Source organism: Petaurus breviceps, unplaced genomic scaffold (assembly GCF_028583685.1).
Source record: "Petaurus breviceps papuanus isolate PSGF00001 unplaced genomic scaffold, PetGlider_PUasm1.0 99, whole genome shotgun sequence".
Lineage (NCBI taxonomy): Eukaryota > Metazoa > Chordata > Mammalia > Diprotodontia > Petauridae > Petaurus > Petaurus breviceps.
In genome coordinates this window covers 18,948,040-18,969,376 of record NW_027187465.1, presented here as the reverse complement: position 1 = coordinate 18,969,376, position 21,337 = coordinate 18,948,040, and the positions used below count along the sequence as shown (strand labels likewise).

General features: G+C 49.4%; 1 protein-coding gene across 3 annotated transcripts in view; it reads right to left on the bottom strand.

Moving 5' to 3' along the window:
- The window catches only part of RBM19 (RNA binding motif protein 19), a 189,046-nt gene extending 169,708 nt beyond the window's left edge, over positions 1 to 19,338 (bottom strand). For all 3 annotated transcript variants that reach the window (XM_069081714.1, XM_069081715.1, XM_069081716.1), the window contains exons 1-11: positions 19,156 to 19,338; positions 11,784 to 11,966; positions 11,248 to 11,367; positions 10,516 to 10,554; positions 10,059 to 10,257; positions 8,710 to 8,939; positions 7,753 to 7,833; positions 6,930 to 7,008; positions 5,666 to 5,737; positions 2,418 to 2,621; positions 389 to 519 (exon numbers count right to left, since the gene is read on the bottom strand). In XM_069081714.1, coding sequence (XP_068937815.1) covers positions 389 to 519; positions 2,418 to 2,621; positions 5,666 to 5,737; positions 6,930 to 7,008; positions 7,753 to 7,833; positions 8,710 to 8,939; positions 10,059 to 10,257; positions 10,516 to 10,554; positions 11,248 to 11,367; positions 11,784 to 11,966; positions 19,156 to 19,191 — 1,374 coding nt within the window. In that variant the 5' untranslated portion in view covers positions 19,192 to 19,338. The remainder of the gene's footprint in view (positions 1 to 388; positions 520 to 2,417; positions 2,622 to 5,665; positions 5,738 to 6,929; positions 7,009 to 7,752; positions 7,834 to 8,709; positions 8,940 to 10,058; positions 10,258 to 10,515; positions 10,555 to 11,247; positions 11,368 to 11,783; positions 11,967 to 19,155) is intronic.
- Positions 19,339 to 21,337: the final 1,999 nt, after the last annotated feature.

Below are 21,337 nucleotides of genomic sequence, written 5' to 3'. Positions count from 1 at the left end.
AGAAGGGCAGCAGTGGGAAACTAGGCTGGAAAAGCAGGGAGTTGATTGTGGTGGGCAGTTCAGGGCAAGGTGAGGACTTTGTGTTGTATCCCAGGGCAATGGGGAGCCATGAAAGATTCCCAAGTCAGGGGGGTAACACCAGGCCTGTGTTTTAGGAGGATCAATTTGGCAACTGTGTGGATGGAATGGAGACGGGAGGGTCTAGAGGCAGGGAGACTATGCTGGAAGGCAGAGAAGAGGCTTTGAGGATGGAGAAGAGCTGAGGACTAGGACCAGGGCTGCTGAGGTCAAAGGGACAACAGCTGGGAGCTGAGGACGTGGGGAGGAGAGAGGGCCCGAGGGCGTGGGATGGAGCCCACAGAGGTCACCGCCCCAGACAGCGGCTCACCTGGAAGACCTGTCCGTCCACTTCCGCGTAGGCCTTCACCGCGTGCTCAGGGAACATGTATGTGATGAAAGCAAAGCCCTTTGGTTTTTTGGTCAGACCATCTATGGGATAATGGACTTCAGACAGGGGACCTGGGAAAGAGAAAGAGAAGGTCCTATAGGGCAGTCACCACATCTGTGTTCACAGGAAGTGGACAAGGACCCTAACGGGAGGTTTTCTGCCGACTTACAAGCAGGATGGCAGTACGACGCTGGCTCCGCCTCAGCTTATGCAGCTCAACGGAAAGTCTGACCACATCTGGCATGCTGCTCCTTTCAAACCACAGGGCAGGCCACGGGAGGACACAGCTATTACCTTCCAGGACGTTAACTCCTCTGGTTAATGAAGTACACCCCAATGGCAGCAGAGCTCCATGGAAAGACTAGGGGACCTGGGAGTCTGGAGACCTGAGTGCGAATCCTGCCCCCAGCACTGTGATTCTGTGCAATAATCTGAGCCTCAGCTTCTTCACCCATAAAATGGCGATAACAGGAGCACACAGGACTACACGGGGAAGCATTCTGAGCCTAGCATTTGTTCTGAGTTCCCCTTAATGGCCCATTATGGAGCCTCCACCAGCTCTGGGGTGGCAGGACCCTTTACTAGGCCTGTCTTAGCACTTCCAAGCTCCACAAAGCCTGAGCACAGACAGGCACCTCAGGAGGAGCCAGGAGTCCCCTCCGCAGCCTCCCAGCCAGGCAGCGGCCACCTAGGGAGCGGGAAGGCCCCAGGCAGCCCTGATGCACCCTGGGACAGCTGTCTCCAGTAGGAAGGATTCCCTTCTATAAATCCTAAGTTTGCTTCCTTACAATTTTCCTCCATTGTTCCTCATTCTGACCTCCAGGGAGGGCCAGGCAGGACAAATCAAACCCTTCTTCAGAGCCTTAAAATATCTAAGGACACGGTACGCCCCTGTCTAGGTGGTCTCATGTTCAGAATCAATATCCCTACTTCCTTCAACTGTTCCTCATGTAGCATGAACTCAAGGACTTTATCTTCCTGCTGTTTCTTGCACAAAACCCTCTATCTCCAGACTCCAGGCATTTGCATTGGCTGTGCCTCATGCCAGGAATGCCCTCCCTCGCCCTCTCTGCCTCCTGGCTTCTTTCAAGTCCCAGCTAAAATCCTGCCCCTCTCAATGCTGATGCTTTGTCTCTGTTGCTTTTCCCCAATCTGTCCTGTCTACAGCTTTTCTGCACAGAGTGAGGCCATCCTTTGTGCTACTAAGCCGTTAGCTTAGTGCCTGGCGGCTCTGAGATGTCTTCTGACCGACGGCCTCACTCCTTTAGACACTCTATGCTAGGATGACCCTGAGCTGAACAGACTTGATCTAACTGGGCTCCCCATTCCAGCCTGCACACCCTGGAGGGTTGGCCCAAAGCTTCCATTTCACAAATGAGGGAAATCAGACCAGGAAAGGGCAGGTGGCCTGTCCCAAGGCCCACAGGGAGTGAAGCAGGAGAGGAGAGGTTAGGACTAAGGGAAAGGACTGGTTTGGGAGTCAAGATTCCTTGGGTTCTAAGGGAAACGAGAGGCTGCCAGGAGCAGGAAGGAAGCCCCCAGCCTCAGTTACGTGCCTGTGGTTCCCCATCCTGCACTCCAATCCTCTTCCCACTCCCCAAGAGGCTGAAGCATGGACAAGCTCTCATCTCGTTACTTTGTTTTACAGATGGGCAAACTGAGGCCCTCAAAATCACAGTGTGATCCCTCCCAATGATACAGAGCTTCAAGTTTCAGGAAGTATATTGCTCACCAGAGAATATACTTTTCCCTCAGTTCAGAGATGTGGAAACTGAGGAGCTGAAAAGACAAATGACTTGTCCAAGGTAACACAGTTAACAAGTAACAGAGTTGAAAGCTCACTCTGGGCCTTCCAGTGACAAGTCCAGGCACAGAGAGGCCTCCTGACCCTACCTTCTAAAGGTCTCCAGTTTCCATCATGATAAACCAGGAGCAGTTTGGGGAGCAAACTGGAGAGTGGACTCCTCACCGTATTTGGCAAACATCTTCTCAAGGTCCTCCTCGGTGCTGGTGTAGGGCAGATTCCTCACAAAGAGCCTCCCAGAGTCGGCCAGGTCCTCCTCCTCCTCACCCTCCTTCAGCTCTCGGCCCTGCCACGCCTTCCTGTGGTCCTTCTGGGGCTTCAGGGGTGCACGGGTCCCCTTCTCTCTGAACACCTCGATGTAGCGGCCGCCTGTGGGGAGGAGAGATGACACTCAGACACAGCTCCTGCCTCCTGAGACGCAGAGGCCCATCTGAGGCGCCTCTGGCGAAGGTGGGCGACCACCACCAGCGAGAACAGGGGGTAGGGGGCCACGTGGCGGTCAACTGACACTCTCTTCCCAGGAAAGGCCTCTGGGGGCTCCTGTGACAGTGGATATGTGTGTGTGTGTATGTATGTACACATACAAACTGTGTCTATGTATATATGTGCACACATATACACACACAGTGGTTATATTATTATATTATACTATACTATATTATATCATATCATATTATATATCACTATTATTATGACGAGTTACCATTGTCATTCATAAGTTACTACAATCATCACTCAGGGAGCAATTGGTCATGTGGTATCACCTTCTATTTTAATGATCCTATAATGCTCTGAACTGCTAAGGCCCCTCCCAGCCCTGACATCCCCTGTTCTGAGGCCCCTCCCAGCCCTGACATCCCCTGTTCTGAGGCCCCTCCCAGCCCTGACATCCCCTGTTCAAAGGCCCCTCCCAGCTCTAACAACGCCTGTTCTAAGGGCCATTTCAACCCTGACTTTGCTCTCTCCCGCATCTCCTCCTATCTGACCATTTCTCAGTTCTGAGTTTCCTCATCCATGCCATGCATTTTAGCCACAAGCACCCCCAAGGCTTCATCCTGGGCCCTCTTTTCTCTCTGATTTGGCAATGTCATAAGCTCCCACAGGTTCCATTGTAGCCCTATTCAGATGTCTATGTATCTGGGCCTAATCTCCCTCCTGACCTCTGGTCCCACAGGAATGTCAAACCCAACACGTCCTGATCATTTCCCCTCTAAACAGCATTTCTTACTGTCAAGTGGCCCCAAGGCTCCCACTCACTTGGGTTAACAACCATCCTTGCCACCTGCCCCGTCCACCTGCTGCCCGATCCTGCGCTTTTATACTCACAAATCGCCTCATTTATGGCCCCTTCTCTCCACTCACATGAACACCACCCACAGCCAAGCCCTCATCCCTTCCCACCCAAACCATCCCAATGGCTTCCCAACCATCTGTAAGGGTTATGGGATTTAAAGATCTTTCATGCCCCATTGGACTTGCTGACGTAGCAGGAAGGGGCAGAGCAAGAAGAAGTGGAAGCCAAGCTAGAGTTCCTGCAGTGGCTGCGACAGTGGTGGCAGCAGCAGCAGAGGCAGCGGCAGCGGAAGCGCGAACCCCTTTTTGAGTCAGCCAGAATTTCTGCTAAGGACTCCTGCTGAGGGCTGCCAGGGGCCGGAGCTGCTGGGAGCTTGCTTCCTGGACGCTGGGTGGTTGCTGTGAGTGGGGAGAGGAGGACCTTTGTCTGAGGTAGCCTGTTCTGTTTTAAAGGCTTGAGAATGTGGGTGCTTTCTGCTTTATCTGCCTGTGCCAATTTCATAACTACTCTGATGGCTTTGACTTTCTGGTTTTGGGACTCAGTCTTTTGGTATTTTAATAAATGTTCTAGCCTATTCCCCCATATAGAAAGCCTGTATATATTTTGTGATGGATAACCACATCAGCATATTTACAATTTCTGTAGGCACTGTGAATATTGCATTGCTGATACACAATCTACCCCATTATAATGGCAGCACCTGGAGAGCGGGGCCTCTTCAGTTTGGTTTCTGCAGCCCCAACACTTGCAGGAGAGCCTGGTAGCACTTACTAAAGCCCATTCATTCCTACACCCATTCAATAAGCTGCGGCAGCTGTCTGCTCTCTATCTCAAGGATCAAACAAACTCCTCTGTCTGACACCTGCACACACACAGATACATATATGTGCACATGTATACACATGTGTACACACATACACACGCACACAAGCACATACACTCACACACACACGCAGAGCGGTTACATGATTCACTTTTTGAGCCTCCTTCTGCCCCCTCGACGCTCAGCCGCGCTGGCCCACTGGGCCTTTCTCTGACAATATTCCATTTCCCATCTCCACACCTGTGCCCTGCAGTCCCCCATGCCTGGAAGGCCCTCTGTCCTCACCCCCTCCACCTCTCCAAAGCCCTGGCCTCCTTCCAAATTCAGCTCAAGTGCCCCCTTTGTCATTAAGCCTTCTGCATCAGTGAGTACCTTCTCCACCCCATTGCCTGCTCTCCACTTCTGATATTCTCACTACAGACTACGTGCAGCCTCCATGAGAATGTCTATTCCCTGGGGCAGGGTCTGCTTCGCTTTGTCTTAGCAGATCCCCGGCTACTTATACAAGTGCCTGACAAATTCTTGCTGACTAGGAGCTCAGGGCGTCTGTATCTGAAGGCTCCTCTCAGCTCTCAGAGCCCCATGTTATCTCCTTAATTAGACCGTAAGCTCCCCGAGGGCAGGGTCCATGGGTCATTCTCAAAAGAACATGGCTTCAAGCTAAAGCAGCCTCACATGCCATCAAGTACAACCCCCTTATTTTATAGATGGGAAAACTAAGAGAGAGTTTAAGTGACCTGCCCAGGACAGGATTCAAACCCAGGTCCTTCTGGCTAACACAGCCCACTCCCCAGCATGCCCCTCTGTCTCTCAGAGCACCTCTCACATAGCAGATGATCAACAAATCCTTGGGGGAGGCTTTATCCCTGAAGCCTCCCACATCCTAAAGTTGGGATGCATGCTGGCCAGCATGGAAGATGTCACCATCCCTGGGCTACAGACCCTCTGCTGGAGGGGTCCGAGGAGCCCGAGCACGAGGCCTGGCACGTTCCCTTGGCAGTCAGGGAACCCTAGCATGGAGGTGGCCAGGGTCCCGGAGACCATCTCACCTTAACCCTCCCCCCCATTTGCAGATGAAGAAACCCAGGTCCAGGCAGCTAAAGGGCCTGGTGTGAGGTCACGGGGGCAGCAGACGGAGTCCCTAGAGAGCCCCAGGCCCCGCGGAGGGGCAGCAGACGGAGTCCCTCGAGAGCCCCAGGCCCCGCGGAGGGGCAGCAGACGGAGTCCCTCGAGAGCCGCAGGCCCCGTGGAGGGGCAGCAGACGGAGTCCCTAGAGAGCCGCAGGCCCCTCCTTACCCATGTACTCCTTGTTGCGTTTCAAGGCTTTCTCCGCGTCCCCTTCGCTGCTGAAATCAACAAAGACGTAACCTGGGAGGGAACAGAGGCACAAGTGAGCTCCCTTCTCAGCTGCCCAGGCCTGAGCACGTGCACACACACACATGCGTAGGAACATACACACCCATGCAAGCAAACACAATACACACCATGCAAGGTACACACATGTACACCCCAATAACACACGTGTGCATGCAGCACACCCCACATACATGTACATCCCCACATACCATGCACACACCCACACATGTATAAACACAAGGCACCCACACACACACACACATAGGCAGCAAGGCTGGGGCATGTCTACACTGACCCAGATGACAATCACCCCGCCGGCTTTCTCACTCCCTAGCCCGAGCCCAGAGGACACAGGCGCTGACCCTGGAGCTGCCTTTTCTCCATACTCCCCTGACCCCTGGCTCTGACTTCCAAGAGAGTGCAGAGCAAGCCTGATCCCTTGTCTTTGCCCGTGGGGACCAGTGAGATATCAGGCTGTGGGTTTATAAATGCCCCCTTCCCCTCTTCCCCAAGGAAATGTCTGGGCTGGGAGGAAGCTGGGGACACACAATGTCCCGACTCTAAGGCTGCTCCAGGGCTTGCCTCATGCAGTTTCAGAAACTAGTTGGGCAATATCTCTTTGTCTTAAATGCCTGGGTGGATACGCGGACTCTGGAGAGCAGGAGACAAGGCCTGGGTTTGAGTCAGGGGATCCGAACTCAGCTCCAAACTCTGCCACTTCCACGAAGTGACCTCTGGTAAGTCCCCTCCCTTCCTTGAAGCTCAGTTTTCCCATCTGACGATGGGGAGCAGAATGCTTACACAGGGTGGCTGGGAGGGCCACCTCTGACCCACCCACATACCCCAGCGGTGTGACCTTGGACAAGTCACTCTATGTGCCAGTATTCTGGTCAGCTCTCCAAGACTGCAGGCTGTAAGGAAGGTGCCAGTCTACACTGGTAGGGGGAGTCTGCTCACTGGGAGCTTCCTGGCCAATGGAATCCTTGGTCTAGCAGGTCCTCAGACTGATGGAAATGTTCAGGGGAGTCTGGGGCAGGTGAAGAAAGACCAGGAGGGAGGGGATGATTCCTCCTCTGAACCATGTACCCAAACACAGACAGAGGAGAGTGGGTGGGGGGTAGTTTTTTTTCCCCTATTCCCTCATTCACTGTTTTGTGTTCAGCCTCTGGCTCCTGAGCACACTCTGAAGTCTCCCAGTGATTACCTGTCTTGTTCCCATGAGCATTTCTTACAATACGGATGGCCACAGGCTTCAGGGGCACCAGGAATTCCCTAACATTTTGCTGACAAGAGAAGGAAAAAAAAGATGAAAAAAAGAATCATTTGTGACTACCTCAATTCAAGGAACAAAGGCAAGCTGAAAACATGACAATCTATTGGGCAGGCTTCTGCAATCAGAGCTGAGGGAAACCTGTATGTTTCCCTTGGTGATAAGGGGCATTTTGCTGCCAGCATGCCCACCTGAAGACTCACCAGCTAACAGCTGACAATGGGGACTGGGCTTCCAAATGGACGGAAGACAGAACTCTCATTGTATCTTTCACAGAAGATTTAGAGTTTTACAAACTGTGATTTTAAAATAAGTAAACCAGGTAGGAACTCTTCTAAGTTTGGGGAATTATCTTGGTTCCTGGGTTCTATATCCCTGGATGCCACACTACCAACTGAGAGTGCCCAGGTCACCTTGGCCAAAGAACTCATTCCCTACTGGCCAACAGACTGGGGATGTTTGGCTAGTCTGGTCCTGGGACAGCAAACTGTAGTCTGGCCCTGTATTTGTATCTGAAGCCTTTCCAGATTGGTACAACTTGCCTGAGCTAGTCCCCTGGCAGAGACTCCAAGAGCCCAGGATCACCCCCACATGATGAGGATGCATCAGAGAGGCCTCCAATGGAGGGTGCTCTCCAAATCATGCTCCTTCCTACACCCTGAGCTCACCAACCAGGAGAGGGATTCTCTTCGTCCCACCTTTCCCAAATTTGCTTGGCCCAGAAACCATTTCCCCCATGATTCAAGACAACACTCACCTCGGTGACATTAAATGGCGCTCCACGCAGCTTTACTGTGTAAGCAGTAGTGGACTCGGATTGGGTGGCTGGTTTCGTCACCTGAACGGTCACAAAAGAGGACAAAGGGGAAGGATATGAGATGAACGCCCTGAGAGTGAGTCCGAGAATTCTCACTAAAGAAGGGCAAGCTGGTCACCTGACAGACAAGGCTGGGCTGGGACAGGGGGAGTCTATGGAAGGCCAGGAGGCTGGAGCCTGCCCTGCAGAGGTGTTCTCATTGGCCAATGCTATGGCACTATCTCTATTCCCACTCCCGATTTATGGACTGGGTCAGGTTTCAGAGAAGGACCATCTGGTGACTTATTAAGGAGCCTGTGGACAAGGAGATGGGACAGAGAGCAAAAGAATGGTCTGCGGTGCAAAGTGAGGTAGGGGCAAAGGGGAGAGAATGGCAAGGAAAGAAGAGACCGAGAGAAGGGAAAAAAGAAGAGGAATAGAAGGTGGCTAGAGGAGGGAAGAGAAGGAAGAAAGAACAAGGAAGGAAAAGGAGGAAGCAGTGGGGCTGGAAATGTGGGGCTAAAAACCCCACGCTGCCAGGCAGGACTAAGGAGACTAGTCTACAAAGGAGGCTGGGAAAACCACAGCCCCCGGGGATGAGATGCTGGCAGCGGGTGCCCTGGGTGGACTCTGGCCACAAGGGACCAAAGGGTGTCAAAGGCTGCTCGTCCCAGGTGAAAGAGGCCTTTGCAGAGGCTTCCCGGCTGGGGGGAGGAGCCACAGCCATGGAACATGCAGTCTCAAACCCTGCTCCTGCTGCCGCGTGACCCTGGCCAAGTCACCAGCCCTCCTAGAGGCCTCAGTTTTCCCCATCTCTAAGCTCTCTTGAAATTAAAAACAAACTTCCCCCCATTGCAGAGGCCCCCTCCTCGCTCGGCTGCACCGAAGAGGGCACACATGCCACCGAGGCTCTCGCACCTCTCCCCTGGCTGCCGGGGGCCTCGTGCCCTCTTCTCCTGGGCTGGCTCCCAGCGTTAGCCGCTCCTCCTCCTCCTCATTGCTGCTATCTTCTTCTTCACATGCCATCGCCTCATCTTCGCTTTCCTCCTCCTCCTCCTCCGAGGAATCTGCTCTCACCACCTTAGATTTCAGGTAGTCCATGTCGGAAAGTTCCTTCTGCTCGGCTGCCTTCACTGCAGGGCTTTCCTCTGCTCAAAGAATAAAGGAAACCCATGTCACAGAGTGAGGGCTGGAGAGGGTTCTAGAGTTAGGGTCCAGAAGACCCGAGTTCGAATCCTTCCTATGGTGCTTACTAGCTGTGTGACTCCGGGCACATAATTAAACCTCTCTGGGCTCCAGCATCTAATCAAACGAGAGTTGCACATGATGCCTTGAAAGGCCCTTCCAGACCTAAATCTACAAGTCTACAGATGTCTTACCACTATCAGTGGCAGACTCTGCTCCCTGAGCAGAAAGTGTCAGAGGTGTTTTAAAGCCATAGCCATGAAGAACTCTCTCCTCATCTTCCATCAGTGACCACCTGGGTCCAGTGGGAAGAGCCTTGGACGTGAGAGCAGCAAGAGCACAGTGCCATTCCTGCCTGGGGAGCTCAGGAGCTGCAGGACCTCTGGTCCTAACTTGTATGCCACTGGAGGCCGCGGCATTCACCACTAAGGACAGGAAGCAGGGCCAGGGCCTGCAGAATTCCAGGTTCAAAGGGGCCTGAGAACATTTAAGATAGATTGTGTCAGGAAGGGAAAATGAGTTTATTAGAACAGAGAATGCCAGGACTGGGAGGGACCTTAGAAGAGGGGATGTCAGGGCTAGGAGAGGTCCTAGAACAAGGAATGCCAGAGCTGGGAGGAGCCTTAGAACAGGGGATGTCCGAGTTGGGAGGGCTCTTAGTGCTTATCTGGTATAAGCTTTTCATTTTCTGAATGGGGAAACTGGGATCTAAGGATGGGCCTCCACACAGCTTCATCTGCACCCCAGGTCTCCTGGCTCCCCCAGCTGCTTGGCAGCAAGGACCTTCAAAACCTTCAGCAACTGGTCCTCAGGAACCAATGGGGTCTGTATGTAAGACTATTACAGCCAAAGAAACTGCCTTCCCTTCCTTTGAGCAACATGACCAAACCACAGCGGATCCCAGGCAGGCCCTGGGGGCCCACAGAGGGGCCTTCTTGGTTCCTAGGCCACAGGGCCTTTCTGGATGAGATGAGCATTCTAAAAGTATCAGCAGGGATGTAAAGAGAAATACACACGCATGCATGCGCATGCACACACACACACGCATGCACGCACACACACACACGCTCACACTCACTCACTTTCAGAGCCATCATCATCATCATCTATTTCCTCTTCACTCTCTTGCCCCGAGTCAGAATCAAAGTTGAGATAGTCATCCTCTCTCCTGGCCTTCTCCGTCTTTGGCTCCACTCCCACGGTATCATTTGCCCAAGTGGCCACCTGTGTTCGCTTCTGATGAACCATCAGGAATTCCTGAAACTCAGCATCCTTCTTCAGCTGTTGGGATGGAGAGAAATGAGCTAGTGACTGAGGGGGACTGATGCCCATCTTCCCAAGGCTAAGAAGGTCATGTAACTGGCCATTGAGGAAGCTAGAGCTCCACCCCTTGGACCACAAAAGGAAGGCCCCAGGAAGCTGACTGTCCTCAGCTCCAAGGCCCCTGGGAGCCAGCTTCCTGTCTTAACGTGTCCCTTCACCTCCCCCTCTTTGATGCACATGCCCACCCTTCCCTTGCCTAAAATGGTCCACACTCACCTTTTCCAATTCTCCCACTGCCTTTTTCTTCTTTTTGTCCTAAAAACAGAAGGCATAGTCAATGACAATGCTTTGCCCCACCCGTGGTTAGTGGATGTCACTGGTCTAGACTGCCTTGTTCTGGGACTTCCCTGTTCCTAAATGGCACCTAAAGGATGGTACTTAGACCTAGCCAGGGTCCTCTTCCCAACACAGCCTTCCCTTACACGGGGGCCAGTCTGCCTGGCAGTGGTAACATTGCTGTCTCCTCTCACTGGGGTAATACACCACATGCAGAGTCACTTCACAACACCGCTGGCCTGGCAGCTGCTGACCTGGGCCCTGGGACCCTCCTGAGGTTTCCAGCTAAGCTGCATGAAGTCACAGAGCTACCGAATTCCAAAGCTGAGACAGACCCCAGTGACTGTCTACTCTAAGACACGTCTGAAAGTCCCTCTGCAAGGCACCCACCCACGTGGTCATCCGGCCTCTCCATGGAGGCCTCTCGTTGGGGGCCACTCCAGGACAGCTCTCATGGTCACCGTGCTTCCCCTTCTGCCCTCTGGGGCCCAAAGGAACAAAGTGAACAATTTTCTCTTTCCTCTTAAGGTTTTTTTTTTTTCCAGGCTAAACATCGCCAGCTGCTTCAGCTGATTTCCATGCAGCCCCTTCATCATCTTGGCTGCGCTGCCTGGAGGCTCTGGCCATTCCTGTACTGAGACCTCTAAGTACTTCTAACCTCACACTCCTTACCTTCTGAGTTTCAGAGGCCACTGGACTTTTTTCAGATTTCCCTGACTGGGTGGCTTTCTGTGAGTGTTTGCTCCAGGCTCGGGGCTTAGATGGGTCTCCAAATGACTTGCAGAACTCCACCTAAGCGAGAGAGAAGGAAACAATGGGGATCTTTAAAGTGTGTCCCTCCATAGAAGAGGCAGTCTGCCAGGATTCTCCATGATTGCAGCCTAGGGAGGACATGGGGACAAAGCTGGGAAAATAACACAGGGGCGGAAGCAAGAGGAAAGGAAGGAAGGAATTGTGATCTGGGATTGGAGACTTCCAGGAAGCTCCACAAGGGCAGGGATTTTGTCTTGAGTTCTGCACATGGTAAATTTTTCCTGAATAAAGAATACTCTCAGGACAAAGAAGTTCAGATGAACAATATGGGAATTGTCTAAAAGACGGTCTCCGGCAAGCCCACATCCCCTGAACCCCATGGTGATCCTGGATGAGTCAGGGCAAGCAGGCAGGGGAATGCCTGAAGAGCCACATCTGCAGCTGGGCCAACTCACCGTGACCCGAGAAGTGTCGATGAAGCTCCTGTGGAAGTGGTCTAGGGCATTCTGCGCCTCCTCTTCAGACCTGAAACCGATGAAGCCGAACTTGCGAAACTTGCCATCCTTGGTGAACTTGAGGCTGCAGTCAGTCAGGGTGCCAAAGGCTGAGAAAAGCTGCCGGAAGCGCTCTTCCTTCATCTGCGGGAGCGGGGCAGACAAAGGCTGGCATCGAGACAGCATCCTAGAGTTTACAAAAAGCTCTCCATCCCAGGATTCATCTGAGATCTACCACAGCCTTGGGACTGAGACAGGTAGGGAGACTGAGGCTCTGAGAGGCCCATAGATAGTAAGGGTCAGGGTGCAAGGCTGACACTCTTCCCCACTGGGCCCCTTTACCTCGGTGGGGAAAAGCTGGCCACTGCATTGTTCCTGGAGAGAGGGTAAGGACCAAGGACAATGAACATGGTGGGTGGGAAGAGGACCCAGACTGTGCTGCCCTGTTCCTGTTCCTGACTCGGTGGGACACGAGGCAGGGATCTCATCGTCCTTCCCGCTCCGTGTGCCTCAAATATATTTTGTATATTCCATGTTTATAATCTGTGTACACAGTACTTTGGCACTCTACAGTGTAAGCATCGTGAGGGAAGAGCCTGCTGTACCTTTGCATCTCCAGCCCCTACAACACTCCCTGGCATAGAAAAGTTGCTTAATACAGATTGAACTGAATTGATCTAGATTTTCACTTTCCCCATCCTCCCTACTACAATCCAGAATAGCCATCAGGAGTACACATACAAAGCCTACAAAGTACATTTTAGACTTTCCAGGAAAATAACACCATCACCCTGTCATATGTTATTATTTCAGCCTTGTCTAAGTGGAACAGGAAGGGAACAAACATTTATTAAGCACCTACTATATGCCGGGTGCTGTGCAAAGCGCTTTACAAACGTTTGATCTCGTTTGATCTTCACAACAGCCCTGAGGGGTAGGTGCCATTGTGACAGCTGAGGAAACTGAGGCAGACTAAGAAAATAAGCTGGAAGGGCCGCAAGAAACAATCTATTTCGATGCCTTCAGTTTTGGGTGAGGAAACAGGTGCCAGCACGGGGGAAACGACTCCCTTAGGGACACACAGTTAAGAAGCTGGAAGGCTGGGGTTGAAGCCCAGAGTATTTGCTTCCAATTCCAGGGTTCTCTTCATCTGAGATGATGAAAGACAGGGGAGTCTAGTGGGGAAAGAGCTGGTTTGGAGCCAGAAGATGGGGCTGGTCTCTTCCCCTCTCAGTCCTTTCTGGCAGAAGCCTCAAAGTCACCCTTGCCCCTTCTCCAGGCCCTGGTCCTCCATCTCTCCCGAGCCCAGACCCCCCAACGCAGGGGGACAAGCAGGCATGCCCCAGGCATACCCCAGGCTCTTCACTGCCAGTCCCAAGCCCTCTCCTCTCTACCAGTTCTCAGGTCATTCTCCCTTCTTTCTCATGGATTTTAGTGCCTAGTTCAGGGCCTTCCTCTTCAACCCAATATACACCCCTCTTACTGGGAAACTGATATACATCAGTGGCTCTGCAAATATACTGGCCTCCCATTTCAGCAATCTTCTCCACTCCAATGACCTTCACTTGACCTGAGCCATAAACACAATGACAGTCCTACCCTTGATTCCTAATTATTCGGCCTGCATGATCCAGAAATCTGAAATTCCTCTTTCGGACCATAACATTTTATCCATCTTGACCACTGCCTCATTCCCCATAATCCTGGTCTTATTCCCCAGTCCACTTAGCTGTCCCACCCCTCCTCTGCCCTCCTCTTCCTCCCGCCCAAATCTGAACTGGATAGTGAACCAAAGCAACCATCTACCATCCTCAACTCTCCAGTCCTCTCTCCACCAGGCCCTGTGGCCACCTGGGCCTTGCCTGACCATGAACCTGAGTCACGGGCAGTGTGGGCCTGCTCTGCTCTTGCTCCATCAATGGAAGAAGCCATCCCACTGTTCCTGTCAAATGAGTCCACCACACATTGATGCTGTTTATTTTCTGCTGGCTCTCAGTGCCGTCTGGCAAGCCCTCTACTTTTTCCTGAAGTGCCTGACACCCTTCACAGTGACTATATCAAACCTTCTTTTTCCAAGCTTCCCACTTCTGCTCTAAGCATAAGCCTTCATCTCCTATTGTAAAGGGAAGATAAGGGGACCAGCCAGGAGCTTCCCCTCCCCCTTTTCAAATAGCCCAAATCCCTCAATACTACTCTCATTATCTTTTCCTTTGCTTCAGACTCCAAGGAAGAGATGGCCAAGTCCCTCCTTGCCAAGGGCAATCCCCTTACTTGTACCTCTGGCCATCACTTCTCTCTCTCTCTCTGAACCTCAATCTCTCTTGATCCACTGGCTCCCCACTCCCTGCTACCTGAACCTAGCCTTCCTTAACCTTCACTGGAACCTGCAATGTACAGATGCTTTTTTCCCCATCTCTCTCCTTTTCACAGCCAAACTCCTAGAAAAAAACTTCATTGATTCCTCGTCCTCATTTCCCACTCAATATTCCATCCACACTTTGCAATCTGGCTTTTGACCTCATCATTCAACTGAAAATGCTCTCCCCAGGTCACCAATGGTCTCCTAACTGCCCAATCTGATAATCTGCTTTCAGTGCTCATCTTTCTTGACCTCTTTAGGCCATGATATCACCTCTTCCTCCTCTGCTTTTTAACAATGATCTCTCTTGGTTCTTTCTCTACCCATCTTACATCTCCTCCTCAGTCTCTATGGCTAAATCTTCATCCTTATTTGACCCATAACTAGAGTGGGCCCCAAGGCTCTCTTCTCTCTTTCTGAATGACTTCATCTGTTCCCAATAGTTCAATAATCATTTCTATGCAGATGTTTTCCAGTTATGTATGTATGTATGTATGCATATGTCTGGGTATAAATATGCGCGCACCTGCACACACACACACACACACACACACACACACACACACACACACACACTCACACACACCATAGCCCTTCTTAGTCTCTCCCCCAACCTCCCGTCCACCATCTCCTTTTGGCCATCTCCTATCCAATGGCTTATAGAGACACATCAAGCATGCCTCAAAGAGAACGCATTGACTTCCCCCCAAAGCTTGCCCTTCATCCCAATGTCCCTATTTCTGGTGAGGGCACCACTGGCCTCCCACCCTTAAAGCCTACCTTGCCCATTTTCATTCCTTCAGCCCCTGCCAGACCATCAGCTGGGCTCTCCAACCTAACTCCTGACTATCCATTTCTCTCCCACACATGGCCACCATTCTTCCAGCCCTAACCACCTTTTCCTTGAATTACTCTAACAACCTAACTGGAATCTCAGCTTCTAGTCTCTCTCCCTTCTGACCCATCCACAGCACAAGAGCCAAAATAATCTAAAGCCCATGTGAACACATCATTCCCAAGCTCAAGAGGTTCTGAGTGGCTCCCTCCTTCTCCCAGGATACAAAATACACTCCTGCTACAGGCACTTAAAAACCATTACTAGCTGCTGTCTACCTTTGCAGGTTTATCCCACCCGACTCCCCTTCACACACTCTAGGGTCCTGGCCAACTTGCCATTCCACTCTCCCACCCTTAGGTCTGTGCTTTTTGCACAGGCTGGGTAAGTTATGTCACCCTGTCTGCCTCAGTTTCCTCATCTGTAAAACGAACTGGAGAAGGAAGTGGCAAAACCACTCGTGTCCCTGCTAAGAAAACCCCAAATGCAGTAACAAAGAGTCAGACACAACTGGGATGACTGAACGACAGATCTAATAATCATTGTCTCTTGACGTGCTGTAATGTCCCAGGAGAATGCAATATCCTTGAGGGAAGGGAGCGTTTTTCATTTGGCTTTTTCATATCCCCAGTCCTGTGCATGCAATTGGTGCTTAATAAATGCTTACTGGACTGGACTGCTTTGATTTGAGTAATGGGACTGTGGGCTTGTCATTTCTGCTCTCTGAAACTCAATTTTCTCAGCCATGACACAGGAATAGGGTTGTTGCAAGAAATGGGAGCTGTAATTTTGTGGTTTTTATTTAAAATATAAAAAATTAATGTTCCATTAAATAATAGCTAACAGTTATATTGCCTTATTATGTGTCTGTTTAAGTGTCTTACAATAATTATCTTGATAGATCCTCATAACAACCCTGGGAGGTGGGTGCTGTTATTATCCCCATTTTATTGATAAGGAAACCGAGACAAATAGTGGGTAAGAGACTTGCCCAGGGCCATACTGCTAGTAAGTAAGTCACATTTGAACTCGGATCTTCCTAACTCCAAGTCCAGCTCTCTATCCACTGTGGTACCATCTGCTCACCCTACAAAACTGATCAATCGAAGAAATGCTAAGATTCCACCCAACTGAGTATGGAAAGAAGAAAGGACCTCAAGAGAATGTGGAGGTGGAGAAATCAGTGGCTTGAGGCCAAAGGGAATCTTTCCCCCCAAATCCAAGGTCAATATTGAGTATTTTTTATCTGTGAGACAGAATTGTTTTTCCTCCGACTCTTAACATCAGGAAGGTGATAGATTAGAAAATGTCCCTTGTGATGCTGCTGTCTCCTTTGTAAGCACAACTGAAATTGGCCACATGAAAGCCTTCCCAGCGTTCTCATGAGCCCATGGGGTGAGCATATTCTTCACAACAGGCCCTGACATTTCCAAATCCAGACAGACTTGGTACACCAACTCTTCCCAGTAACTACAACTGACCCACCACTGCCATGCCTTAGAGGTTACAAACCATTCCTGGGAGGCAGGACAGACAAGCATTATGGTCTCCAGCTTGAAAAAGCTACAGAGAGAGTTAAGTCCCAAGGACACATAGAGTCAGCAATTAGCCCAGGTCTTCCAACTCCAAGCCTTGAGTCCTCAGCACTGAGCCAAATTCCATCTGAGAAGGGCAGAGACATTTCTCACACTCTTCAAGTACAGGGCCTTGCCCTTCTTACTTGAGTTGCAGCTCTGTCACTCAGGAGCAGTGTAATACGGCCATGGGCAAATCAATTACTTGCCCTGGGTCTCAGTTTCCTCCTCTGTAAAATGAAAAGGTTGATCTAATCTAGGGATTAAATTTTTTGTGTCTTTGGCAAACTTGGTGAAGTCTATGGACCCCTCCTCAGAATGTTTTTAAATGCATACAATTAAACACATTATGTATGTATATACATATACATATATATGTATATCTATAGAAAAAATATATCTGCACTTAATTGTAGGGGTGGAAGGGGGAGAACAAAGTAAAAAGGGCACAGCAACGAACAAAAGAAAGTTTACAAGGAAGCAAAGGAAAGATGGACAGCTCTGAACACAATGTGCAGTATTTATCATACAGGCTTTCTTTAAATGAAAATTTATTGTTACATATTTTGAATCCTCTTATGTTCTGCTATGCACATGACATGCTTTTCCTCCCTTCCTTACTTTATATTTAAGTTCCAATGTTTAAATTTATGATATGTTTTTGTTTCTCTTTTCCATATTTGTGTTCTGATATTTGAGGCTAAAATAAAAGTTAACAAAGTAAAACAAAATACATAGAATTGCAAAGGAAAACAATTCTGTTGAAATACAGTTGCCAAAATATTTCTAAAAATCAAGTTCATAGAAATGCTGGTTTACATGATCCCTAAGCTACATATCTCCAGTATCTCTCTATAGCCTAATACAAGTCACAGTATAGTAAAAAGAATACTGGCTTTGGAGTCCTGGGACCTACATTCAAATCCTGACTTTGCCAGTTAGTACCCCCAACACCATCACCTGGGCTGGCTCAGTTTCCTCATTTGTAAAGGGAGAGACTGGACTAGATGACTTCTAAGTTCCCTTCTAGGTCTAGATCTAAGAGCCTATGAACCATCTTTCCTCCATTCATAAAGCTGAGAGTTCATGTTAGGATATAGGAGACAGCAGCTAGGTCCTGTAATGTAAGTATCACCCACAACTCTCGAAGCCACAGCTGAAAGATTTGAAAATCTGAAGACCTAGGGAAGACTTGACTGATAGATAGAAAGTGCTGTAACTTCAAAATGTGTCCCTGGGAGGCCAACTCTCCTCAACCTGGCTCATTCTCAAGTTATTTAGACGATACGGTGCACTTCTGTGAAATGCCCAAATCTATCTTATTACTTTAAACTATCATCGGAAAGTGCTCTGAGGTGATCAAGAAGCCTAAAATAAGATGCTTTCATCTCACAAAAGACCAATCAAAATGAAAGAAAAAGGATACTTTGAGGCACTAGGAACAGAGGACCATCATTCTGCCAAAGGAACCACCCTTCATAAAGCATAAGCATTTCCCTCACTGTATAATTCATCCTCCCACTCCCTGCCCTTCTTCCCCTGCCTTCTATACAGGAAGGTACCTTCCTGTGCCAGAGATGGTACAATAGCTTAGGAGCATTGAGGACCATTGTCTAGAATGAAAGCCCAGTCGTTGGGCTGGGATGGAGATGGACTGAAATTCTCAGTTAAGACTCCTGACAACCAAGGACACACCCTTGTACTGATGGGAGCAAACTAATCAGCAAGTCAGCTTCAGGTGTTCTGTCCTGAAGAAAATGACACTATTGAATTAAATGATACCTAGGGTCTGTCCTAGTTTATACTACTTAATATCCAAGATCAGTAGGGCTGTGCTAGGGTATAGAAAAACGAAAATGAAAACAGCCCTGGCCCTCAAGGAGCTTACATTCTTTAGGGAGAAAGACAAGTAGTGGGGGCACGCCCTCTCTATCAGATTATAACCATTCCTAGACTCAGAAGATGACCACAGCCAAAAGAGAGTATCACCCTCAGAGACTCTTCCCAAATAGGTCTACACTGCAGGCCAAGGGCAGGATGCAGTGGGCACCATGAGCACTGGCTTGGGAGTTAAGACAACCTGGAAGGTGCTACAGTAAACAGCTAGAAAAAGTTAGGAAACGATTAATCATCGCGCATTTATTAAGTGCCTACTATGTACCCAGGTTCACCTCCAGGCCAAAAACCAGCACGAGACTACCGCGAGGGTGAAATTGAGAGTAGATTGTCATCCCCATTTTACAGATGAGGAAACTGAGGCTCAGAGAAAGGAATCTTTAAAGTTGGAGGGGACCTCAGAGGCCGCCTAGTTCAGCCCCTTCCCCTCATTTTACAGAGAAGGAAACTGAGGCTGAAGGAAGGTAAGTGCAGGCTTGCCCAGCTCGTAAGCGGCAAAGGTGGGCTTCGACCCCGGGCCTGGGGTCCGGTGATGGGCCTAAGAAGCCCCGGATGGAGGGAGACGGTGTTGCCACCACAGCCGGAATGAACGCGGGGTACAAGGGGGAGCCTCTTCCCGATCCCCAATCCTCCCACATTCCCTAAGAAAACCCAAGTAGTTGTGCTCACTCCGCTTGGCAGGTTCTTGACGATAAGTCGCGACATGGCGACAGGCTGCGCGCTTTCACGACCGAAGCGACCCAGGTCCAGACGGGGCTCCCCGGGCAACTCGCTCACGCTGCTTTTCTGGGCGCCGCCATCTTGCTGCGCCTGAAAAGGAGTCACGTGGCACGCTAATCCATGCCGGAAGCGGGTGTGACGAAAACTAGCAAGCCACGCCCCCAAGCCAGAGGGATGGGGCGGAGAAGCTAAGCAGAGGAGCCTGTGTCTGCGCAGGCGTAGGGCAGCTGAAGCAAAGGACCTAGGGTGTGGGGTGGGGGCACGACCAGCAGAGGGCGCCTAATTACAGAACAGAGCCCATGGAACAAAGACTCATGGGATTAGAGCAAGGCCAGGGAGTTGAGAAGAGAAAGCTGGGAGTTTCCCTATACTGAAACCCTCGTTCTAGTTACAATAAGGATGACAAAAAAGAGGACAAGGAGGAAAAAAGAGGAGGAGGAAGAAGGGGAAGAGGAGGAAGAGAGGAAGAAGAGCAAAAAAAGGAGGAAAAGAGGAAGATGAGAAGAAAGAGGAGGAAGAAAAAGGAGGAAGAAGAAAGGAAGAGGAAAAAGAGGAGAAGAGGAAGAAAATGAAGGAAAAGAGAAATAGGAGGAGGAAGAAATGAGGAAGAGTAGAAGAAGAGGAAGAAGAAGAAGAGAGGAGGAGGAGAAAGAGGAGGAAGAAAGGGGGAGAAAGAGGAAGAAGAGGAAGGGAAGAGAGGAAGATGAGAAGGAATAAAGAGGAGGAGGAAGAGAAGAAAAAGGAGGAGATTGAGGAAAAAGAGGAAAATGAGACAGAAGAAAGAGGACAAAAAGAAGAAAATGAAGGAAAAGGGAAAATAGGAGGAGGAAGATAAGAAAAATCAGCATTAATATAGCTTTTTAATGTTTTCAAAGGACTTTACACATAATATATAACACCTAAGCAGCTAAGTAGTGAAGTGGAAGGTCTTCAGTAAAGAAGCCCTGAGTTCAATTGGGTATCTTACCCTACAGGAAAGTAGGGGGGAGGGGATAAGAGGGGGATTGATAGAAGGGAGGGTACATGGGTGGGGGGAGGGTAGTTAGAAGCAAACACTTTCGAAAAGGGACGGGATCAAAGGGGAAAATAGAATAAGTGAGGGGCGGGATAGGATGGAGGGAAATATAGCTAGACTTTCACAATATGATTACCATTGAAATGTTTTGTGTTACTACACATGTACAACCTATATTGAATTTCTTGTCTTCTCAGTGGTGGTGGATGAGGAGAGGAGAAAGGAGAGAATCTGGAACTCAAAGTTTTAAAAACAAATGTTAAAAAGAATGTTTTTGGTTTTTTTAACATGCAACCAGGAAATAAGATATACAGGCAATGGGCTATAGAAATCCATCTTGCCCTACAAGAAAGTAAGGGGAGGGATTAGGGGAGATATATGAGAGGACAGATTGGGGGAAGGGGTATTTAATATGCTTACCATGTTGGGGTGGAGGATAGGGAAGAGATGGGAAGAAAATCTGCATCTCAAAATCTTTGAGAAATAAATGTTGAAAACTAAAAATAAATTAAAAAAGAAGAAGACCTGAGCTCAAATCTAGCATCAGACATTTATTAACTGTGTGAGTCATTTAACCTCCATCTGCCTCAGTTTCCTCAACTGTAAAATGGAGACAAAAATAGCACCTATTTCACATGATTGTTGTGAGGACAAAAGAAGTAATAACTATAAAGTTCTTAGTGCAATGCCTGGCACATGCTCTTTTGATGATCATCAACATTAATTTATTTGACAGAGACAGAGGTTAAATGACTTGCCCAAGGTCATTCAGTCAGTCAACAAACATTTATTAAGTTTCTACTAAATGCCGGGCACTAATTCTTACGGACACACATAAAGGCCAAAAAAGTCTCTGCTTTCAAGGAGCTCAGTCTGAAGGAGGAGAAAACATCCAGGCATTTATATACAAACAAGTTCCAGACAGGATCATTTGGAGACAATTGACAGAAGGAAAATACTAGAATTAAGGAGAACAGCAAAGGCTTCTTTTAAAAAATATATATTTATTTTTAGTTACAACATTCAGTTCCACAAGCTTTTGAGTTTTAAATTTTCTTCCCTTCCCTCCACTCCCCCCCCAAGACAGAGTGCAATTTGACATACATTCTACATGTA